At 74.3% G+C, this 22,020-nt stretch overlaps 1 protein-coding gene across 1 annotated transcript; it reads right to left on the reverse strand.

The window, feature by feature from the left end:
• Window positions 1-285: 285 nt before the first annotated feature.
• On the reverse strand, window positions 286-21,627 carry CDK5 (cyclin dependent kinase 5). The gene is made up of 12 exons (XM_074986366.1): window positions 21,545-21,627; window positions 4,543-4,631; window positions 4,289-4,356; window positions 3,932-3,992; window positions 3,768-3,824; window positions 3,392-3,487; window positions 2,764-2,838; window positions 2,117-2,213; window positions 1,919-1,988; window positions 1,678-1,738; window positions 1,090-1,170; window positions 286-818 (listed from the first exon to the last, which is right to left on the reverse strand). Exons 1-12 carry the CDS (start codon window positions 21,579-21,581, stop codon window positions 732-734), a joined length of 879 nt encoding a protein of 292 aa, XP_074842467.1. The 5' UTR covers window positions 21,582-21,627; the 3' UTR covers window positions 286-731.
• Between the last annotated feature and the right edge of the window lie 393 nt (window positions 21,628-22,020).

Raw genomic sequence — 22,020 nt, forward strand, 5'->3', positions numbered from 1 at the left:
GATGAGTCGGGGGGCTTCCAGGCAGGCCCAAGGTGCTAGGGCATGAGGGGCAGACAGGGTGGGAGCAGCGCTGGGCCCACATGGCTCAAGGGGTGGGTACCGGGTAGGGGGGTTGCTCTGTCCGGGCAGTACCCGGCTGCCCCTGGCCCCACAGCAGACTCCGCCCCAGTGCCACATCGGGGCTCACCCCAGCCCTGCGGTGCCCCCAGCACAGCAGCTGCTGCACGCCCCCCGCCCCCCGGCTGGCCCCTGCCGCCCTGGAAGGAGGAGAGGGCGGAGACTGGCTGCGGAGGGGAATCGTTTATGAAATTCAACATACACCTTCAGCCACGCGGGGGCACGGAATGGGGAGGGAAGTTGCCCAGCCCCCCGGGGGGCCAGCCAGGGCCCCACGCTGCCGGAGGGCCTCCACGGGCAGGCAGGCCCCGCAGGGGGTGTGGCCAGGGTCCGCGCCGGCGCCCGTGGGGGGCAGGCAGGTGGGACACCCCGTGCAGGAGGTTCCTGTCCCCGATCCGGCAGGAGGCAGCAACGCAGCAGGGTGCCAGGGCGAGGGGCACGCGCAGCAGGGCAGAGGAGGGGCTGGCACCTGCCCCTGGGGTCCCATCCGGAGCTGCAGGTGGTTAAACCCCCAATAAATACCGACGTGGGCAGGAGGCCACCCCCTGCCCAGCCCAGAGCCCTGGCAGTGGGACCCCCGCCCGGCGCAGGGCAGCGGTGGGCCGGGCCGGGCCCTACGGGGGGCAGAAGTCCGTGAAGTAGGTGTGCTGCAGGGCCTCCTCGGCCGAGATCCGCTGGCCCGGGTTGCACTTCAGCAGGTTCTGCGGAGGCAGCAGAGGGGCTGGGTGAGAAGAGCCGGGCCGGGGACCCCCCTCCTCCCCAGTCCCCAGCCCTACCGACGGGAGCGCAGGGAGGCTCTCGGCTGCCCAGCCCAGCACAGCCAGAGTGGCTGCTGCCTCCACACAGGGGCCGGGGCCGAGTCCAGGCCCCACAGCCGTCGAGGTCAGTCCCACGACCCCAGCCCCGCAGCTGGGGCTGGCCTGTGCCTCTGGGGTCAGCCGCACGCCCCGGCCCCCCACCCTGCCAGCTCACCTGCAGCAGGTCCCGGCCTGTGGCGTTCAGCTTGGGCACCACGTTCAGTAGTGACGTCGTGGCCGGGTACATCGGGTACGGCTGTGGGGAGAGGGCAATGGCTGGAGCACCCCCCCCAGTGCCAGAACACTTCCCCCCGAGACAGGAACCCCCCCAGCACCAACCTCCCCCCCCGCCCCCACCAGGAGACAGGAAACCCCCCACCCCAGCACCAAACCTCCCCCCCCCCGTCCCCGCCAGGAGACAGGAAACCCCCCACCCCAGCACCAAACCTCCCCCCCCCCGCCCCCGCCAGGAGACAGGAAACCCCCCACCCCAGCACCAAACCTCCCCCCCCCGCCCCCGCCAGGAGACAGGAAACCCCCAACCCCCCTCCCCCCGGGGGCCTGGGACCTGCCCGCTGTGTCATGGCTCCCAGCTGCCCCCCAGGGTCTGTGGCTCCGGCTGACGCACGCAGGGGCTGCAGCGCCCGGCTGCAGGGGGCAGCACTGGAGCTCTGGGGGGCCGGGGGGGGGCCCAAAACAGGCTGGACCCTGGGGCGCCCCCTCTGGCCTGGCTTGGCCTGGCCTGGCCCAGCCTGGGGCTCACCTTGTAGTCTGGCAGCTTGGTCATGGCTGGCCACTGCTCCTCCGTTGGGGTTCCCAGCAGCGTGGGGCGGGTTAAGGGCAATCGGGGCAGGCAGAGAAAACTGGGTGCAGGCTGAGCCAGGCCCTGCCCATGGCCCCAGCCCCACAGGCCTCCCGCTCCCCAGGGGAAGCCCGGCTCTTCAGCCTGCCCTGCCAGGGCTCTGGGCTCCCCCACCGCCGCCAAACGCCGGGGGAAAGGATATCGGAAAATCCTCTTCAGCTGGTCGTCCACGTCGTTACCCGGGAACAGGGGCCGCCCGGCGTTGGCCAGCTCTGGGGAGACAGATGGGCTCACCTGCGGAGCCCCGAGCGGGGCTGGGCCGGGCCGGGCGCCGGGTTCCCTGCGGAGCCCCGAGCGGGGCCCTCCTGCCCGCCCCAAGCAGGGCCGGACACAGACCTACCTGCAAAGATGCAGCCGGCCGACCACATGTCTATGGAGGTGGAGTAGAGCTTGGCACCGAACAGCACGTCCGGGGGCCGGTACCAGAGTGTGACGACCTGCAGGGCAGAGATGACCCTCAGCCCCCCTGCAGCCCAGCCCAGCCCGGGGCTGCGGACGAGCTCGGTGGGCACCGGGCAGCTTCGCCCTCTGGCCAGGCTGTGGCAGCACCTCGCCACTGCTGTGGGCCCTGGCCCTGGCGGGAGTGGGGCAGGCTGACCCCAGAGCCAGCTGCGGGACCGGCTCCCTTCCAAGCGGTGCCCCAGCTGCTGTGCCAGCCAGTGGTGAGAGCAGGGACCAGCCCCCCAGGAAGCACAGTGCTGGTGGAGCGAGGGGAGGAGCAGGGCTCTCGCACGGCCCCACTGCAGCAAGGAAGCGCTGAGTGGGGCTGAGCGGCAGGGCGGGAATGGGGCTCAGCAGGCGACAGGCTCCTCTTGCAGGCAGTGCTGACCCGGCAGTGCCCGGCTCACTGCAGGGCGTCCAGCAGGGTGCTGTGCCCTCCCCGGTGGCGCTCAGCCCTGTGCCGGCGTGGGGCTGGGCGGAGGGGGGGCTGGCGCGGTGCCGGCAGACGGAGCTCTCCTCTCGCACGCGGGCGCCCCAGACACGCACCTCTGCTGAGTAGCAGCGCACGGGGATCCCGAAGGCCCGAGCCAGGCCGAAGTCGGCCAGTTTGAGCTCCCCGTTCTGCAGGGGGAGAGGCGCCAGTCAGGGACGTCCCCGTGCCAAGAGCTCCAGCCGTGGGGCGGCCTCCTGCAGCCTCCCCCCCACGGCTCAGTCCCCCCCGGCTCGGCCCCCCCCCCAAGGCTCGCACCCCCCAGCACCTCAGCTCCCCACTCCCAGTCCCCCACGGCTCGGCCCCCCTTGGCTCGGCCCCCCACTCCCGCTCCCCCAGGAGGAACGTTGAGGGTGGATCAGGTGCGAGCACAAAGCCTGCAGCCCCCAACCCGGCCCCACAGCCCAGCCCCAAGGTCATCCACCCCACAGCCCAAACCCCCAGCAACCCAGGGCCCTGCACTCCCGTCCCGGCCCCCCCACCCCACAGCCCATCCTCCAGCTCTCCCAGCCCCCCGCCCCATGGCCCAGCCCCCGACTCATCCACCCCACAGCCCAGCCCCAGTCCCCCACCCCATGGCCCGGCCCCCGGCAACCCAGGGCCCTGCAATCCTGCCCCCGCCCCCCCCAGCCCCCCGCCCCTGGCTCCCCCAGCCCCCGCCCTCGCGCCCCACGGGTCACTCACGCGGTTGATGAGCAGGTTCTGAGGTTTGAGGTCCCGGTGCAGCACGTTGCGGCTGTGGCAGAAGGCGAGGCCTTTCAGCAGCTGGTACATGAAGGACTGCAAAGGAGGGGCACCCTGAGCGCGCCACAGAGCCCAGCCGGGCTCCGGGAAGCAGGGGGCTCGGCCCCAGGCCGGGGACCCGGCTGGGCTCCGGGAAGCAGGGGGCTCGGCCCCAGGCCGGGGACCCGGCTGGGCTCCGGGAAGCAGGGGGCTCGGCCCCAGGCCGGGGACCCAGCTGGGCCGGTGCAGGAGGAGCAGCAGGTGGTGCAGAGCTTTGGGGGGTGCTGCACAAGGCCGCCATGCGGGATGCTGCAAACGGCCCTTCCCCGTGACCCACCTTGACGTTCTCGGGGTCCAGGTCCCCGTTGCAGCTGTCGAAGTACTTCTTCAGGTCCTAGCGGGGCGAGAGGGAGGCCAGGCTCAGAGCGGGGCAGCCGGGCAACTCCCTCCCTGGGGGCAACAGGGACACCCAGCTCCCAGGGCCACGGACCCCCTGCTCACCTGGTCGCAGAACTCGAACACCAGCGTCAGCTTCTTGTCGCTGTGCAGCACGTCGTGCAGCCTGCAAGGCAGGGACAGCCCCGTGAGCGCCCCACGGCCAGCCGGGGGGAGAGCCCGAGCCCGGGCCCGGGCAAGGGGCCAGCGCAGCCCCCCGCAGGGAGCAGGGCTGGTCCTGCCGAGGAAGCCAGGCCGGGACAGCTCCCCCCGGCAGCCCACCCTGCACAGCGGGTCCAGGGCTCTCCTGCAGCCGGGAGCACCACGCTCCCCCCCAGGATGCGCCCGCCCTGGGGGGCGGCAGGGCAGAGCCGAGCAGAGGGGCTGGCACGCAGCAGCGGTGCCCGCCCGGCGCATCCTTGCCTGACAATGTTCTTGTGTTTCAGCTCCTTGAGCAGGCAGATCTCGCGCAGGGCAGAGCTGGGCACGCCCTGGAGAAGGGGAGAGAGGCTGCTGTCAGCGCAGGTGCCCCACAGAACGGCCCCCCAGCAGGGACAGCGAGACGCAGCCCAGGCCGGGCCTGAGGAGCAGGGCGCCCACGCCTGCCCCAGAGGAAAGCCCCCGAAGGAGGGGGCAGCCAAGCAGGGGCCTGCAGGGCGCTGGGCAGCGTCGCTCACCTCGTCGTCGTCGTCCAGCCGCACCCTCTTCAGCGCCACGATCTCGTGGGTCTCCCGGTTCTTGGCTTTGAACACGGTCCCATAGGTCCCTGTGGGCACAGACCCTAAGAACACTGTCCCCACGGCAGCCCCAGGCCCCCAGCGCAGCCCTATAGCGCTGCAGCACCCGACTCGCAGCCGGCCCGGCCCAGACCCACTGCAGCCCCCAGCGCAGCCCTATAGCGCTGCAGCGCCCGACTCGCAGCCGGCCCGGCCCAGACCCACTGCAGCCCCCAGCGCAGCCCGATAGCGCTGCAGCGTCCGACTCGCAGCCGGCCCGGCCCGGCCCAGACCCACTGCAGCCCCCACCCCCCAGCGCAGCCCTATAGCGCTGCAGCGCCCGACTCGCAGCCGGCCCGGCCCAGACCCACTGCAGCCCCCAGCGCAGCCCGATAGCGCTGCAGCGCCCGACTCGCAGCCGGCCCGGCCCGGCCCAGACCCACTGCAGCCCCCACCCCCCAGCGCAGCCCTATAGCGCTGCAGCGCCCGACTCGCAGCCGGCCCAGCCCAGACCCACTGCAGCCCCCAGCGCAGCCCTATAGCGCTGCAGCGCCCGACTCGCAGCCGGCCCGGCCCAGACCCACTGCAGCCCCCAGCGCAGCCCGATAGCGCTGCAGCGTCCGACTCGCAGCCGGCCCGGCCCGGCCCAGACCCACTGCAGCCCCCACCCCCCAGCGCAGCCCTATAGCGCTGCAGCGCCCGACTCGCAGCCGGCCCGGCCCAGACCCACTGCAGCCCCCAGCGCAGCCCTATAGCGCTGCAGCGCCCGACTCGCAGCCGGCCCGGCCCGGCCCAGACCCACTGCAGCCCCCAGCGCAGCCCTATAGCGCTGCAGCGCCCGACTCGCAGCCGGCCCGGCCCGGCCCGGCCCAGACCCACTGCAGCCCCCACCCCCCAGCGCAGCCCTATAGCGCTGCAGCGCCCGACTCGCAGCCGGCCCGGCCCAGACCCACTGCAGCCCCCAGCGCAGCCCTATAGCGCTGCAGCGCCCGACTCGCAGCCGGCCCAGCCCAGACCCACTGCAGCCCCCAGCGCAGCCCTATAGCGCTGCAGCGCCCGACTCGCAGCCGGCCCGGCCCGGCCCGGCCCAGACCCACTGCAGCCCCCACCCCCCAGCGCAGCCCTATAGCGCTGCAGCGCCCGACTCGCAGCCGGCCCGGCCCAGACCCACTGCAGCCCCCAGCGCAGCCCTATAGCGCTGCAGCGCCCGACTCGCAGCCGGCCCGGCCCAGACCCACTGCAGCCCCCAGCGCAGCCCGATAGCGCTGCAGCGTCCGACTCGCAGCCGGCCCGGCCCGGCCCAGACCCACTGCAGCCCCCACCCCCCAGCGCAGCCCTATAGCGCTGCAGCGCCCGACTCGCAGCCGGCCCGGCCCAGACCCACTGCAGCCCCCAGCGCAGCCCAATAGCGCTGCAGCGCCCGACTCACAGCCGGCCCGGCCCAGACCCACGGCAGCCCCCACCCCACAGCGCAGCACTATAGTGCTGCAGCACCTGACTCGCAGCCGGCCCGGCCCAGACCCACTGCAGCCCCCAGCGCAGCCCTATAGCGCTGCAGCGCCCGACTCGCAGCCGGCCCGCCCCAGACCCACTGCAGCCCCCAGCGCAGCCCTATAGCGCTGCAGCGCCCGACTCGCAGCCGGCCCGGCCCAGACCCACTGCAGCCCCCAGCGCAGCCCTATAGCGCTGCAGCGCCCGACTCGCAGCCGGCCCGCCCCAGACCCACTGCAGCCCCCAGCGCAGCCCTATAGCGCTGCAGCGCACGACTAGCAGCCGGCCCTGCCCAGACCCACTGGAGCCCCCAGCCCCCCAGCGCAGCCCTATAGCGCTGCAGCACCAGACTCGCAGCTGGCCCAGCCCAGACCCACTGCAGCCCCCACCCCCCAGCACAGCCCTATAGCACTGCAGCGCCCGACTCACAGCCGGCCCGGCCCAGACCCACTGCAGCCCCAGTGCAGCCCTATAGCGCTGCAGCGCCCGACTCGCAGCCGGCCCGGCCCACACCCACTGCAGCCCCCAGCGCAGCCCTATAGCGCTGCAGCGCCCGACTCGCAGCCGGCCCGGCCCAGACCCACTGCAGCCCCCAGCGCAGCCCTATAGCGCTGCAGCGCCCGACTCGCAGCCGGCCCGGCCCAGACCCACTGCAGCCCCCAGCGAAGCCCTATAGCGCTGCAGCGCCCGACTAGCAGCCGGCCCAGCCCAGACCCACGGCAGCCCCCAGCCCCCCAGCGCAGCCCTATAGCGCTGCAGCACCTGACTCGCAGCCAGCCCGGCCCAGACCCACTGCAGCCCCAGCCCCCAGCGCAGCCCTATAGCGCTGCACTGCCCGACTCGCAGCCGGCCCAGCCAGACCCACTGCAGCCCCCAGCCCCCCAGCGCAGCCCTATAGCGCTGCAGCGCCCAACTAGCAGCCGGCCCGGCCCAGACCCACTGCAGGTCCCACCCCCCAGCGCAGCCCTATAGCGCTGCAGCGCCCGACTAGAAGCCGGCCTGGCATACACCCACTGCAGCCCCCACCCCCCAGCACAGCCCTATAGCGCTGCAGCGCCCGACTAGCAGCCGGCCCGGCCCAGACCCACTGCAGGTCCCAACCCCCAGCGCAGCCCTATAGCGCTGCAGCGCCCAACTAGCAGCCGGCCCGGCCCAGACCCACTGCAGCCCCCAGCCCCCAGCGCAGCCCTATAGCGCTGCAGCGCCCGACTCACAGCCGGCCCGGCCCAGACCCACTGCAGCCCCCAGCACAGCCCTATAGCGCTGCAGCGCCCGAGTCGCAGCCGGCCCGGCCCAGACCCACTACAACCCCCAGCCCCCCAGCGCAGCCCTATAGCGCTGCAGCGCCCGAGTCGCAGCCGGCCTGGCCCAGACCCACAGCAGCCCCAGCCCCCCAGCGCAGTCCTATAGCGCTGCAGCGCCCGACTCGCAGCCGGCCCGGCCCAGACCCACTGCAGCCCCCAGCGCAGCCCTATAGCGCTGCAGCGCCCGACTCGCAGCTGGCCCGGCCCACACCCACTGCACCCCCAGCGCAGCCCAATAGCGCTGCAGCGCCCGACTCACAGCCGGCCCGGCCCAGACCCACTGCAGCCCCCAGCCCCCCAGCGCAGGCCTATAGCGCTGCAGCACCAGACTCGCAGCTGGCCCGGCCCACACCCATTGCAGCCCCCAGCGCAGCCCTATAGCGCTGCAGCGCCCGACTCGCAGCCGGCCCAGCCCAGACCCACTGCAGCCCCCAGCGCAGGCCTATAGCGCGGCAGCGCCCGACTCACAGCCGGCCCGGCCCAGCCGCACTGCAGCCCCCACCCCCCAGCGCAGCCCTATAGCGCTGCAGCGCCCAACTAGCAGCCGGCCCGGCCCAGACCCACTGCAGCCCCCAGCCGCACTGCAGCCCCCAGCCCCCCAGCGCAGCCCTATAGCGCTGCAGCACCCGACTCGCAGCTGGCCCGGCCCACACCCACTGCAGCCCCCAGCGCAGCCCTATAGCGCTGCAGCGCCCGACTCGCAGCCGGCCCAGCCCAGACCCACTGCAGCCCCCAGCGCAGCCCTATAGCGCGGCAGCGCCCGACTCACAGCCGGCCCGGCCCAGCCGCACTGCAGCCCCCACCCCCCAGCGCAGCCCTATAGCGCTGCAGCGCCCAACTAGCAGCCGGCCCGGCCCAGACCCACTGCAGCCCCCAGCCGCACTGCAGCCCCCAGCCCCCCAGCGCAGCCCTATAGCGCTGCAGCACCCGACTCGCAGCTGGCCCGGCCCAGCCGCACTGCAGCCCCCACCCCCCAGCGCAGCCCTATAGCGCTGCAGCGCCCGACTAGCAGCCGGCCCGGCCCAGACCCACTGCAGGTCCCACCCCCCAGCGCAGCCCTATAGCGCTGCAGCGCCCGACTAGCAGCCGGCCCGGCCCAGACCCACTGCAGCCCCCACCCCCCAGCGCAGCCCTATAGCGCTGCAGCGCCCGACTCGCAGCCGGCCCGGCCCACACCCACTGCAGCCCCAGGCGCAGCCCGATAGCGCTGCAGCGTCCGACTCGCAGCCGGCCCGGCCCGGCCCAGACCCACTGCAGCCCCCACCCCCCAGCGCAGCCCTATAGCGCTGCAGCGCCCGACTCGCAGCCGGCCCGGCCCAGACCCACTGCAGCCCCCAGCGCAGCCCAATAGCGCTGCAGCGCCCGACTCACAGCCGGCCCGGCCCAGACCCACGGCAGCCCCCACCCCACAGAGCAGCACTATAGTGCTGCAGCACCTGACTCGCAGCCGGCCCGGCCCAGACCCACTGCAGCCCCCAGCGCAGCCCTATAGCGCTGCAGCGCCCGACTCGCAGCCGGCCCGCCCCAGACCCACTGCAGCCCCCAGCGCAGCCCTATAGCGCTGCAGCGCCCGACTCGCAGCCGGCCCGGCCCAGACCCACTGCAGCCCCCAGCGCAGCCCTATAGCGCTGCAGCGCCCGACTCGCAGCCGGCCCGCCCCAGACCCACTGCAGCCCCCAGCGCAGCCCTATAGCGCTGCAGCGCACGACTAGCAGCCGGCCCTGCCCAGACCCACTGGAGCCCCCAGCCCCCCAGCGCAGCCCTATAGCGCTGCAGCACCAGACTCGCAGCTGGCCCAGCCCAGACCCACTGCAGCCCCCACCCCCCAGCACAGCCCTATAGCACTGCAGCGCCCGACTCACAGCCGGCCCGGCCCAGACCCACTGCAGCCCCAGTGCAGCCCTATAGCGCTGCAGCGCCCGACTCGCAGCCGGCCCGGCCCACACCCACTGCAGCCCCCAGCGCAGCCCTATAGCGCTGCAGCGCCCGACTCGCAGCCGGCCCGGCCCAGACCAACTGCAGCCCCCAGCGCAGCCCTATAGCGCTGCAGCGCCCGACTCGCAGCCGGCCCGGCCCAGACCCACTGCAGCCCCCAGCGAAGCCCTATAGCGCTGCAGCGCCCGACTAGCAGCCGGCCCAGCCCAGACCCACGGCAGCCCCCAGCCCCCCAGCGCAGCCCTATAGCGCTGCAGCACCTGACTCGCAGCCAGCCCGGCCCAGACCCACTGCAGCCCCAGCCCCCAGCGCAGCCCTATAGCGCTGCACTGCCCGACTCGCAGCCGGCCCAGCCAGACCCACTGCAGCCCCCAGCCCCCCAGCGCAGCCCTATAGCGCTGCAGCGCCCAACTAGCAGCCGGCCCGGCCCAGACCCACTGCAGGTCCCACCCCCCAGCGCAGCCCTATAGCGCTGCAGCGCCCGACTAGAAGCCGGCCTGGCCCACACCCACTGCAGCCCCCACCCCCCAGCGCAGCCCTATAGCGCTGCAGCGCCCGACTAGCAGCCGGCCCGGCCCAGACCCACTGCAGGTCCCAACCCCCAGCGCAGCCCTATAGCGCTGCAGCGCCCAACTAGCAGCCGGCCCGGCCCAGACCCACTGCAGCCCCCAGCCCCCAGCGCAGCCCTATAGCGCTGCAGCGCCCGACTCACAGCCGGCCCGGCCCAGACCCACTGCAGCCCCCAGCGCAGCCCTATAGCGCTGCAGCGCCCGAGTCGCAGCCGGCCCGGCCCAGACCCACTACAACCCCCAGCCCCCCAGCGCAGCCCTATAGCGCTGCAGCGCCCGAGTCGCAGCCGGCCTGGCCCAGACCCACAGCAGCCCCAGCCCCCCAGCGCAGTCCTATAGCGCTGCAGCGCCCGACTCGCAGCCGGCCCGGCCCAGACCCACTGCAGCCCCCAACGGAGCCCTATAGCGCTGCAGCGCCCGACTCGCAGCCGGCCCGGCCCAGACCCACTGCAGCCCCCAGCGCAGCCCTATAGCGCTGCAGCGCCCGACTCGCAGCTGGCCCGGCCCACACCCACTGCACCCCCAGCGCAGCCCAATAGCGCTGCAGCGCCCGACTCACAGCCGGCCCGGCCCAGACCCACTGCAGCCCCCAGCCCCCCAGCGCAGGCCTATAGCGCTGCAGCACCAGACTCGCAGCTGGCCCGGCCCACACCCATTGCAGCCCCCAGCGCAGCCCTATAGCGCTGCAGCGCCCGACTCGCAGCCGGCCCAGCCCAGACCCACTGCAGCCCCCAGCGCAGGCCTATAGCGCGGCAGCGCCCGACTCACAGCCGGCCCGGCCCAGCCGCACTGCAGCCCCCACCCCCCAGCGCAGCCCTATAGCGCTGCAGCGCCCAACCAGCAGCCGGCCCGGCCCAGACCCACTGCAGCCCCCAGCCGCACTGCAGCCCCCAGCCCCCCAGCGCAGCCCTATAGCGCTGCAGCACCCGACTCGCAGCTGGCCCGGCCCACACCCACTGCAGCCCCCAGCGCAGCCCTATAGCGCTGCAGCGCCCGACTCGCAGCCGGCCCAGCCCAGAGCCACTGCAGCCCCCAGCGCAGCCCTATAGCGCGGCAGCGCCCGACTCACAGCCGGCCCGGCCCAGCCGCACTGCAGCCCCCACCCCCCAGCGCAGCCCTATAGCGCTGCAGCGCCCAACTAGCAGCCGGCCCGGCCCAGACCCACTGCAGCCCCCAGCCGCACTGCAGCCCCCAGCCCCCCAGCGCAGCCCTATAGCGCTGCAGCACCCGACTCGCAGCTGGCCCGGCCCAGCCGCACTGCAGCCCCCACCCCCCAGCGCAGCCCTATAGCGCTGCAGCGCCCGACTAGCAGCCGGCCCGGCCCAGACCCACTGCAGGTCCCACCCCCCAGCGCAGCCCTATAGCGCTGCAGCGCCCGACTAGCAGCCGGCCCGGCCCAGACCCACTGCAGCCCCCACCCCCCAGCGTAGCCCTATAGCGCTGCAGCGCCCGACTCACAGCCGGCCCGGCCCACACCCACTGGAGCCCCCAGCGGAGCCCTATAGCGCTGCAGCGCCCGACTCACACCCGGCCCGGCCCAGACCCACTGCAGCCCCCAGCGCAGCCCTATAGCGCTGCAGCGCCCGACTCGCAGCCGGCCCGGCCCAGACCCACTGTAGCCCCCAGCCGCACTGCAGCCCCAGCCCCCCAGCGCAGCCCTATAACGCTGCAGCACCCGACTTGCAGCTGGCCCGGCCCAGCCGCACTGCAGCCCCCACCACCCAGCGCAGCCCTATAGCGCTGCAGCGCCCAAGTAGCAGCCGGCCCGGCCCAGACCCACTGCAGCCCCCAGCCCCCCAGCGCAGCCCTATAGCGCTGCAGCACCCGACTCGCAGCTGGCCCGGCCCAGACCCACTGCAGCCCCCACCCCCCAGCGCAACCCTATAGCGCTGCAGCGCCCGACTCACAGCCGGCCCGGCCCAGACCCACTGCAGCCCCCAGCGCAGCCCTATAGCGCTGCAGCGCCCGACTCGCAGCCGGCCCGGCCCATAACCACTGCAGCCCCAGCCCCCCAGCGCAGCCCTATAGCGCTGCAGCGCCCGACTCACAGCCGGCCCGGCCCAGACCCACTGCAGCCCCCAGCGCAGCCCTATAGCGCTGCAGCGCCCGACTCGCAGCCGGCCCGGCCCAGACCCACTGCAGCCCCCAGCCCCCCAGCGCAGCCCTATAGCGCTGCAGCGCCCGAGTCGCAGCCGGCCTGGCCCAGACCCACGGCAGCCCTAGCCCCCAGCGCAGTCCTATAGCGCTGCAGCGCCCGACTCGCAGCTGGCCCAGCCCAGACCCACTGCAGCCCCCAGCGCAGCCCTATAGCGCTGCAGCGCCCGACTCGCAGCCGGCCCGGCCCAGACCCACTGCAGCCCCCAGCCGCACTGCAGCCCCCAGCCCCCCAGCGCAGCCCAATAGCGCTGCAGCACCCGACTCGCAGCTGGCCTGGCCCAGCCGCACTGCAGCCCCCACCCCCCAGCGCAGCCCTATAGCGCTGCAGCGCCCAACTAGCAGCCGGCCCGGCCCAGACCCACTGCAGCCCCCAGCTGCACTGCAGCCCCCAGCCCCCCAGCGCAGCCCTATAGCGCTGCAGCACCCGACTCGCAGCTGGCACGGCCCAGACCCACTGCAGCCTTCACCCCCCAGCGCAGCCCTATAGCGCTGCAGCGCCCGACTAGCAGCTGGCCCGGCCCAGACCCACTGCAGGTCCCACCCCCCAGCGCAGCCCTATAGCGCTGCAGCGCCCGACTAGCAGCCGGCCCGGCCCAGACCCACTGCAGCCCCCACCCCCCAGCGCAGCCCTATAGCGCTGCAGCGCCCGACTAGCAACCGGCCCGGCCCAGACCCACTGCAGCCCCCACCCCCCAGCGCAACCCTATAGCGCTGCAGCGCCCGACTCACAGCCGGCCCGGCCCAGACCCACTGCAGCCCCCAGCGCAGCCCTATAGCGCTGCAGCGCCCGACTCGCAGCTGGCCCGGCCCAGACCCACTGCAGCCCCCAGGCCCCCAGCGCAGCCCTATAGCGCTGCAGCGCCTGAGTCGCAGCCGGCCTGGCCCAGACCCACGGCAGCCCTAGCCCCCAGCGCAGTCCTATAGCGCTGCAGCGCCCGACTCGCAGCTGGCCCGGCCCAGACCCACTGCAGCCCCCAGCGCAGCCCTATAGCGCTGCAGCGCCCGACTCGCAGCCGGCCCGGCCCAGACCCACTGCAGCCCCCAGCCGCACTGCAGCCCCCAGCCCCCCAGCGCAGCCCTATAGCGCTGCAGCACCCGACTCGCAGCTGGCCCGGCCCAGCCGCACTGCAGCCCCCACCCCCCAGCGCAGCCCTATAGCGCTGCAGCGCCCAACTAGCAGCCGGCCCGGCCCAGACCCACTGCAGCCCCCAGCCGCACTGCAGCCCCCAGCCCCCCAGCGCAGCCCTATAGCGCTGCAGCACCCGACTCGCAGCTGGCCCGGCCCAGACCCACTGCAGCCCTCACCCCCCAGCGCAGCCCTATAGCGCTGCAGCGCCCGACTAGCAGCCGGCCCGGCCCAGACCCACTGCAGGTCCCACCCCCCAGCGCAGCCCTATAGCGCTGCAGCGCCCGACTCACAGCCGGCCCGGCCCACACCCACTGCAGCCCCCAGCGCAGCCCTATAGCGCTGCAGCGCCCGAGTCGCAGCCGGCCTGGCCCAGACCCACGGCAGCCCTAGTCCCCCAGCGCAGTCCTATAGCGCTGCAGTGCCCGACTCGCAGCCGGCCCGGCCCAGACCCACTGCAGCCCCCAGCGGAGCCCTATAGTGCTGCAGCGCCCGACTCGCAGCCGGCCCGGCCCAGACCCACTGCAACCCCCAGCGCAGCCCTATAGCGCTGCAGCGTACGACTCGCAGCCGGCCCGGCCCAGACCCACTGCAGCCCCCAGCCGCACTGCAGCCCCCAGCCCCCCAGCGCAGCCCTATAGCGCTGCAGCACCCGACTCGCAGCTGGCCCGGCCCAGCCGCACTGCAGCCCCCACCCCCCAGCGCAGCCCTATAGCGCTGCAGCACCCGACTAGCAGCCGGCCCGGCCCAGACCCACTGCAGGTCCCACCCCCCAGCGCAGCCCTATAGCGCTGCAGCGCCCGACTAGCAGCCGGCCCGGCCCAGACACACTGCAGCCCCCACCCCCCAGCGCAACCCTATAGCGCTGCAGCGCCCGACTCACAGCCGGCCCGGCCCAGACCCACTGCAGCCCCCAGCGCAGCCCTATAGCGCTGCAGCGCCCGACTCGCAGCCGGCCCGGCCCATAACCACTGCAGCCCCAGCCCCCCAGCGCAGCCCTATAGCGCTGCAGCGCCCGACTCACAGCCGGCCCGGCCCAGACCCACTGCAGCCCCCAGCGCAGCCCTATAGCGCTGCAGCGCCCGACTCGCAGCCGGCCCGGCCCAGACCCACTGCAGCCCCCAGCCCCCCAGCGCAGCCCGATAGCGCTGCAGCGCCCGAGTCGCAGCCGGCCTGGCCCAGACCCACGGCAGCCCTAGCCCCCAGCGCAGTCCTATAGCGCTGCAGCGCCCGCCTCGCAGCTGGCCCGGCCCAGACCCACTGCAGCCCCCACCCCCCAGCGCAGCCCTATAGCGCTGCAGCGCCCAACTAGCAGCCGGCCCGGCCCAGACCCACTGCAGCCCCCAGCCGCACTGCAGCCCCCAGCCCCCCAGCGCAGCCCTATAGCGCTGCAGCACCCGACTCGCAGCTGGCCCGGCCCAGACCCAGTGCAGCCCTCACCCCCCAGCGCAGCCCTATAGCGCTGCAGCGCCCGACTAGCAGCCGGCCCGGCCCAGACCCACTGCAGGTCCCACCCCCCAGCGCAGCCCTATAGCGCTGCAGCGCCCGACTAGCAGCCGGCCCGGCCCAGACCCACTGCAGCCCCCACCCCCCAGCGCAGCCCTATAGCGCTGCAGCGCCCGACTCACAGCCGGCCCGGCCCACACCCACTGCAGCCCCCAGCGCAGCCCTATAGCGCTGCAGCGCCCGAGTCGTAGCCGGCCTGGCCCAGACCCACGGCAGCCCTAGTCCCCCAGCGCAGTCCTATAGCGCTGCAGTGCCCGACTCGCAGCCGGCCCGGCCCAGACCCACTGCAGCCCCCAGCGGAGCCCTATAGCGCTGCAGCGCCCGACTCGCAGCCGGCCCGGCCCAGACCCACTGCAACCCCCAGCGCAGCCCTATAGCGCTGCAGCGCCCGACTCGCAGCCGGCCCGGCCCAGACCCACTGCAGCCCCCAGCCGCACTGCAGCCCCCAGCCCCCCAGCGCCGCCCTATAGCGCTGCAGCACCCGACTCGCAGCTGGCCCGGCCCAGCCGCACTGCAGCCCCCACCCCCCAGCGCAGCCCTATAGCGCTGCAGCACCCGACTGGCAGCCGGCCCGGCCCAGACCCACTGCAGGTCCCACCCCCCAGCGCAGCCCTATAGCGCTGCAGCGCCCGACTAGCAGCCGGCCCGGCCCAGACCCACTGCAGCCCCCACCCCCCAGCGCAACCCTATAGCGCTGCAGCGCCCGACTCACAGCCGGCCCGGCCCAGACCCACTGCAGCCCCCAGCGCAGCCCTATAGCGCTGCAGCGCCCGACTCGCAGCCGGCCCGGCCCATAACCACTGCAGCCCCAGCCCCCCAGCGCAGCCCTATAGCGCTGCAGCGCCCGACTCACAGCCGGCCCGGCCCAGACCCACTGCAGCCCCCAGCGCAGCCCTATAGCGCTGCAGCGCCCGACTCGCAGCCGGCCTGGCCCAGACCCACGGCAGCCCTAGCCCCCAGCGCAGTCCTATAGCGCTGCAGCGCCCGCCTCGCAGCTGGCCCGGCCCAGACCCACTGCAGCCCCCAGCGCAGCCCTATAGTGCTGCAGCGCCCGACTTGCAGCCGGCCCGGCCCAGACCCACTGCAGCCCCCAGCCCCCAGCGCAGCCCTATAGCGCTGCAGCGCCCGACTCACAGCCGGCCCGGCCCAGACCCACTGCAGCCCCCAGCGCAGCCCTATAGCGCTGCAGCGCCCGACTCGCAGCCGGCCCGGCCCAGACCCACTGCAGCCCCCAGCCCCCCAGCGCAGCCCTATAGCGCTGCAGCGCCCGAGTCGCAGCCGGCCTGGCCCAGACCCACGGCAGCCCTAGCCCCCAGCGCAGTCCTATAGCGCTGCAGCGCCCGACTCGCAGCTGGCCCGGCCCAGACCCACTGCAGCCCCCAGCGCAGCCCTATAGTGCTGCAGCGCCCGACTCGCAGCCGGCCCGGCCCAGACCCACTGCAGCCCCCAGCCCCCAGCGCAGCCCTATAGCGCTGCAGCGCCCGACTCACAGCCGGCCCGGCCCAGACCCACTGCAGCCCCCAGCGCAGCCCTATAGCGCTGCAGCGCCCGAGTCGCAGCCGGCCCGGCCCAGACCCACTACAGCCCCCAGCCCCACAGCGCAGCCCTATAGCCCTGCAGCGCCCGAGTCGCAGCCGGCCTGGCCCAGACCCACAGCAGCCCTAGCCCCCCAGTGCAGTCCTATAGCGCTGCAGCGCCCGACTCGCAGCCGGCCCGGCCCAGACCCACTGCAGCCCCCAACGGAGCCCTATAGCGCTGCAGCGCCCGACTCGCAGCCGGCCCGGCCCAGACCCACTGCAGCCCCCAGCGCAGCCCTATAGCGCTGCAGCGCCCGACTCGCAGCTGGCCCGGCCCACACCCACTGCACCCCCAGCGCAGCCCAATAGCGCTGCAGCGCCCGACTCACAGCCGGCCCGGCCCAGACCCACTGCAGCCCCCAGCCCCCCAGCGCAGGCCTATAGCGCTGCAGCACCAGACTCGCAGCTGGCCCGGCCCACACCCACTGCAGCCCCCAGCGCAGCCCTATAGCGCTGCAGCGCCCGACTCGCAGCCGGCCCGGCCCAGACCCACTGCAGCCCCCAGCGCAGGCCTATAGCGCGGCAGCGCCCGACTCACAGCCGGCCCGGCCCCGCCGCACTGCAGCCCCCACCCCCCAGCGCAGCCCTATAGCGCTGCAGTGCCCAACTAGCAGCCGGCCCGGCCCAGACCCACTGCAGCCCCCAGCCTCACTGCAGCCCCCAGCCCCCCAGCGCAGCCCTATAGCGCTGCAGCACCCGACTCGCAGCTGGCCCGGCCCAGCCGCACTGCAGCCCCCACCCCCCAGCGCAGCCCTATAGCGCTGCAGCGCCCGACTCACAGCCGGCCCGGCCCAGACCCACTGCAGCCCCCAGCGCAGCCCTATAGCGCTGCAGCGCCCGAGTCGCAGCCGGCCCGGCCCAGACCCACTACAGCCCCCAGCCCCCCAGCGCAGCCCTATAGCCCTGCAGCGCCCGAGTCGCAGCCGGCCTGGCCCAGACCCACAGCAGCCCTAGCCCCCCAGTGCAGTCCTATAGCGCTGCAGCGCCCGACTCGCAGCCGGCCCGGCCCAGACCCACTGCAGCCCCCAACGGAGCCCTATAGCGCTGCAGCGCCCGACTCGCAGCCGGCCCGGCCCAGACCCACTGCAGCCCCCAGCGCAGCCCTATAGCGCTGCAGCGCCCGACTCGCAGCTGGCCCGGCCCACACCCACTGCACCCCCAGCGCAGCCCAATAGCGCTGCAGCGCCCGACTCACAGCCGGCCCGGCCCAGACCCACTGCAGCCCCCAGCCCCCCAGCGCAGGCCTATAGCGCTGCAGCACCAGACTCGCAGCTGGCCCGGCCCACACCCACTGCAGCCCCCAGCGCAGCCCTATAGCGCTGCAGCGCCCGACTCGCAGCCGGCCCGGCCCAGACCCACTGCAGCCCCCAGCGCAGGCCTATAGCGCGGCAGCGCCCGACTCACAGCCGGCCCGGCCCCGCCGCACTGCAGCCCCCACCCCCCAGCGCAGCCCTATAGCGCTGCAGTGCCCAACTAGCAGCCGGCCCGGCCCAGACCCACTGCAGCCCCCAGCCTCACTGCAGCCCCCAGCCCCCCAGCGCAGCCCTATAGCGCTGCAGCACCCGACTCGCAGCTGGCCCGGCCCAGCCGCACTGCAGCCCCCACCCCCCAGCGCAGCCCTATAGCGCTGCAGCGCCCGACTAGCAGCCGGCCCGGCCCAGACCCACTGCAGGTCCCACCCCCCAGCGCAGCCCTATAGCGCTGCAGCGCCCGACTAGCAGCCGGCCCGGCCCAGACCCACTGCAGCCCCCACCCCCCAGCGCAGCCCTATAGCGCTGCAGCGCCCGACTCGCAGCTGGCCCGGCCCAGACCCACTGCAGCCCCCAGCCCCCCAGCGCAGCCCTATAGCGCTGCAGCACCCTAGTCGCAGCCGGCCTGGCCCAGACCCACGGCAGCCCTAGCCCCCAGCGCAGTCCTATAGCGCTGCAGCGCCCGAGTCGCAGCCGGCCCGGCCCAGACCCACTGCAGCCCCCAGCGGAGCCCTATAGCGCTGCAGCGCCCGACTCGCAGCCGGCCCGGCCCAGACCCACTGCAGCCCCCAGCGCAGCCCTATAGCGCTGCAGCGCCCGACTCGCAGCCGGCCCGGCCCAGACCCACTGCAGCCCCCAGCCCCCCAGCGCAGCCCTATAGCGCTGCAGCACCCGACTCGCAGCTAGCCCGGCCCAGCCGCACTGCAGCCCCCAACCCCCAGCGCAGCCCTATAGCGCTGCAGCGCCCAACTAGCAGCCGGCCCGGCCCAGACCCACTGCAGCCCCCAGCCGCACTGTAGCCCCCAGCCCCCCAGCGCAGCCCTATAGCGCTGCAGCACCCGACTCGCAGCTGGCCGGGCCCAAAACCACGGCAGCCCTAGCCCCCCAGCGCAGCCCTATAGCGCTGCAGTGCCCGACTCGCAGCCGGCCCGGCCCAGACCCACTGCAGCCCCCAGCGCAGCCCTATAGCGCTGCAGCGCCCGACTCCCAGCCGGCCCGGCCCAGACCCACTGCAGCCCCCAGCGCAGCCCTATAGCGCTGCAGCACCCGACTCGCAGCCGGCCCGGCCCAGACCCACTGCAGTCCCCAGCCCCCCAGCGCAGCCCTATAGCGCTGCAGCGCCCGAGTCGCAGCCGGCCCGGCCCAGACCCACTGCAGCCCCCAGCGGAGCCCTATAGCGCTGCAGCGCCCGACTCGCAGCCGGCCCGGCCCAGACCTACTGCAGCCCCCAGCGCAGCCCTATAGCGCTGCAGCGCCCGACTCGCAGCCGGCCCGGCCCAGACCCACTGCAGCCCCCAGCCGCACTGCAGCCCCCAGCCCCCCAGCGCAGCCCTATAGCGCTGCAGCACCCGACTCGCAGCTGGCCCGGCCCAGCCGCACTGCAGCCCCCACCCGCCAGCGCAGCCCTATAGCGCTGCAGCGCCCAACTAGCAGCCGGCCCGGCCCAGACCCACTGCAGCCCCCAGCCGCACTGCAGCCCCCAGCCCCCCAGCGCAGCCCTATAGCGCTGCAGCACCCGACTCCCAGCTGGCCCGGCCCAGACCCACTGCAGCCCCCACCCCCCAGCGCAGCCCTATAGCGCTGCAGCGCCCGACTCGCAGCCGGCCCGGCCCAGACCCACTGCAGCCCCCACCCCCCAGCGCAGCCCTATAGCGCTGCAGCGCCCGACTCGCAGCCGGCCCGGCCCAGACCCACTGCATCCCCAAGCCCCCCAGCGCAACCCTATAGCGCTGCAGCGCCCGACTCGCAGCCGGCCCGCCCGAGACCCACTGCAGCCCCCACCCCCCAGCGCAGCCCTATAGCGCTGCAGCGCCCGACTCGCAGCCAGCCCGGCCCAGACCCACTGCAGCCCCCACCCCCCAGCGCAGCCCTATAGCGCTGCACTGCCCGACTCGAGCCGGCCCGGCCCAGACCCACTGCAGCCCCCACCCCCCAGCGCAGCCCTATAGCGCTGCAGCGCCCGACTCGCAGCCGGCCCGTCCCAGACCCACTGCAGCCCCAGCCCCCAGCGCAGCCCTATAGCGCTGCACTGCCCGACTCGCAGCCGGCCCGGCCCAGACCCACTGCAGCCCCCACCCCCCAGCGCAGCCCTATAGAGCTGCAGCGCCCGACTCGCAGCCGGCCCGGCCCAGACCCACTGCAGCCCCCACCCCCCAGCGCAGCCCTATAGCGCTGCAGCGCCCGACTCGCAGCCGGCCCGGCCCAGACCCACTGCAGCCCCCACCCCCCAGCGCAGCCCTATAGCGCTGCAGCGCCCGACTCGCAGCCGGCCCGGCCCAGACCCACTGCAGCCCCCACCCCCCAGCGCAGCCCTATAGCGCTGCAGCGCCCGACTCGCAGCCGGCCCGTCCCAGACCCACTGCAGCCCCAGCCCCCAGCGCAGCCCTATAGCGCTGCACTGCCCGACTCGAGCCGGCCCGGCCCAGACCCACTGCAGCCCCCACCCCCTAGCGCAGCCCTATAGCGCTGCAGCGCCCGACTCGCAGCCGGCCCGGCCCAGTCCCACTGCAGCCCCCACCCCCCAGCGCAGCCCTATAGCGCTGCACTGCCCGACTCTCAGCCGGCCCGCCCCAGACCCACTGCAGCCCCCACCCCCCAGCGCAGCCCTATAGCGCTGCAGCGCCCGACTCGCAGCCGGCCCGGCCCAGACCCACTGCAGCCCCCACCCCCCCAGCGCAGCCCTATAGCGCTGCAGCGCCCGACTCGCAGCCGGCGCGGCCCAGACCCACTGCAGCCCCCACCCCCCAGCGCAGCCCTATAGCGCTGCAGCGCCCGACTCGCAGCCGGCCCGGCCCAGACCCACTGCAGCCCCAGCCCCCAGCGCAGCCCTATAGCGCTGCACTGCCCGAGTCGCAGCCGGCCCAGCCGAGACCCACTGCAGCCCCCACCCCCAGCGCAGCCCTATAGCGCTGCAGCGCCCGACTTGCAGCCGGCCCGGCCCAGACCCACTGCAACCCCAGCCCCCAGCGGAGCCCTATAGCGGTGCAGCGCCCGACTCGCAGCCGGCCCGGCCCAGACCCACTGCAGCCCCAGCCCCCAGCGCAGCCCTATAGCGCTGCACTGCCCGACTCGCAGCCGGCCCGCCCCAGACCCACTGCAACCCCTGCCCCCAGCGCAGCCCTATAGCGCTGCAGCGCCCGACTCGCAGCCGGCCCGGCCCAGACCCACTGCAGCCCCCACCCCCCAGCGCAGCCCTATAGCGCGGCAGCGCCCGACTCGCAGCCGGCCCGGCCCAGACCCACTGCAGCCCCCACCCCCCAGCGCAGCCCTATAGCGCTGCAGCGCCCAACTCGGAGCCGGCCCGGCCCAGACCCACTGCATCCCCCAGCCCCCCAGCGCAGCCCTATAGCGCTGCAGCGCCCGACTCGCAGCCGGCCCGGCCCAGACCCACTGCAGCCCCCACCCCCCAGAGCAGCCCTATAGCGCTGCAGCGCCCGACTCGCAGCCGGCCCGGCCCAGACCCACTGCAGCCCCCACCCCCCAGCGCAGCCCTATAGCGCTGCAGCGCCCGACTCGCAGCCGGCCCGGCCCAGACCCACTGCAGCCCCAGCCCCCAGCGCAGCCCTATAGCGCTGCACTGCCCGACTCGCAGCCGGCCCGGCCCAGACCCACTGCAGCCCCCACCCCCCAGCACAGCCCTATAGCGCTGCAGCGCCCGACTCGCAGCCGGCCCGGCCCAGACCCACTGCAACCCCAGCCCCCAGCGGAGCCCTATAGCGCTGCACTGCCCGACTCGCAGCCGGCTCGGCCCAGACCCACTGCAACCCCTGCCCCCAGCGCAGCCCTATAGCGCTGCAGCGCCTGACTCGCAGCCGGCCCGGCCCGGCACCTTCCCCGATCTTCTCCAGTTTCTCGTATTTCTGCATTGCTCCGCACCGGGCCCGCCCGGACTACAGCTCCCGGCAGCCCCCGCGCGGCCTGGACCCCGCTCCGCGCTTCCGGTACAGGGGCGGGACTTGCCCTGCTGGGCTTCGCGTCCGCCCCGCCCCCTGGTCTTACACAGCCTATGGCGGGGCGGGGCGGGGTTGTTCTCCGTACACCTGCACCGTCTGCTGGGGGGCGCGGCATGCACAACCTGGGGGGCAGTGGGCCTGGCCATGCACAGCTGGGGAGGTGGGGGGCCCGGTCATACACAGCCTGGGGGGCAGTGGGGCTAGCCATGCACAGCCTGGGTGGTGGGGGGTGTTCATGCACAGCTGGAGATATGGGTCTATATGGGACGGGGGATAAGGGTGGCGGTGGGGAGAGATGGGGGTCTGTGTGGGGTGGGGTGATGGGGGTGGTGGTGAAGGAAGATGTGGGTCT

Source organism: Carettochelys insculpta, chromosome 2 (genome assembly GCF_033958435.1).
Source record: "Carettochelys insculpta isolate YL-2023 chromosome 2, ASM3395843v1, whole genome shotgun sequence".
Classification (NCBI taxonomy): Eukaryota; Metazoa; Chordata; order Testudines; family Carettochelyidae; genus Carettochelys; species Carettochelys insculpta.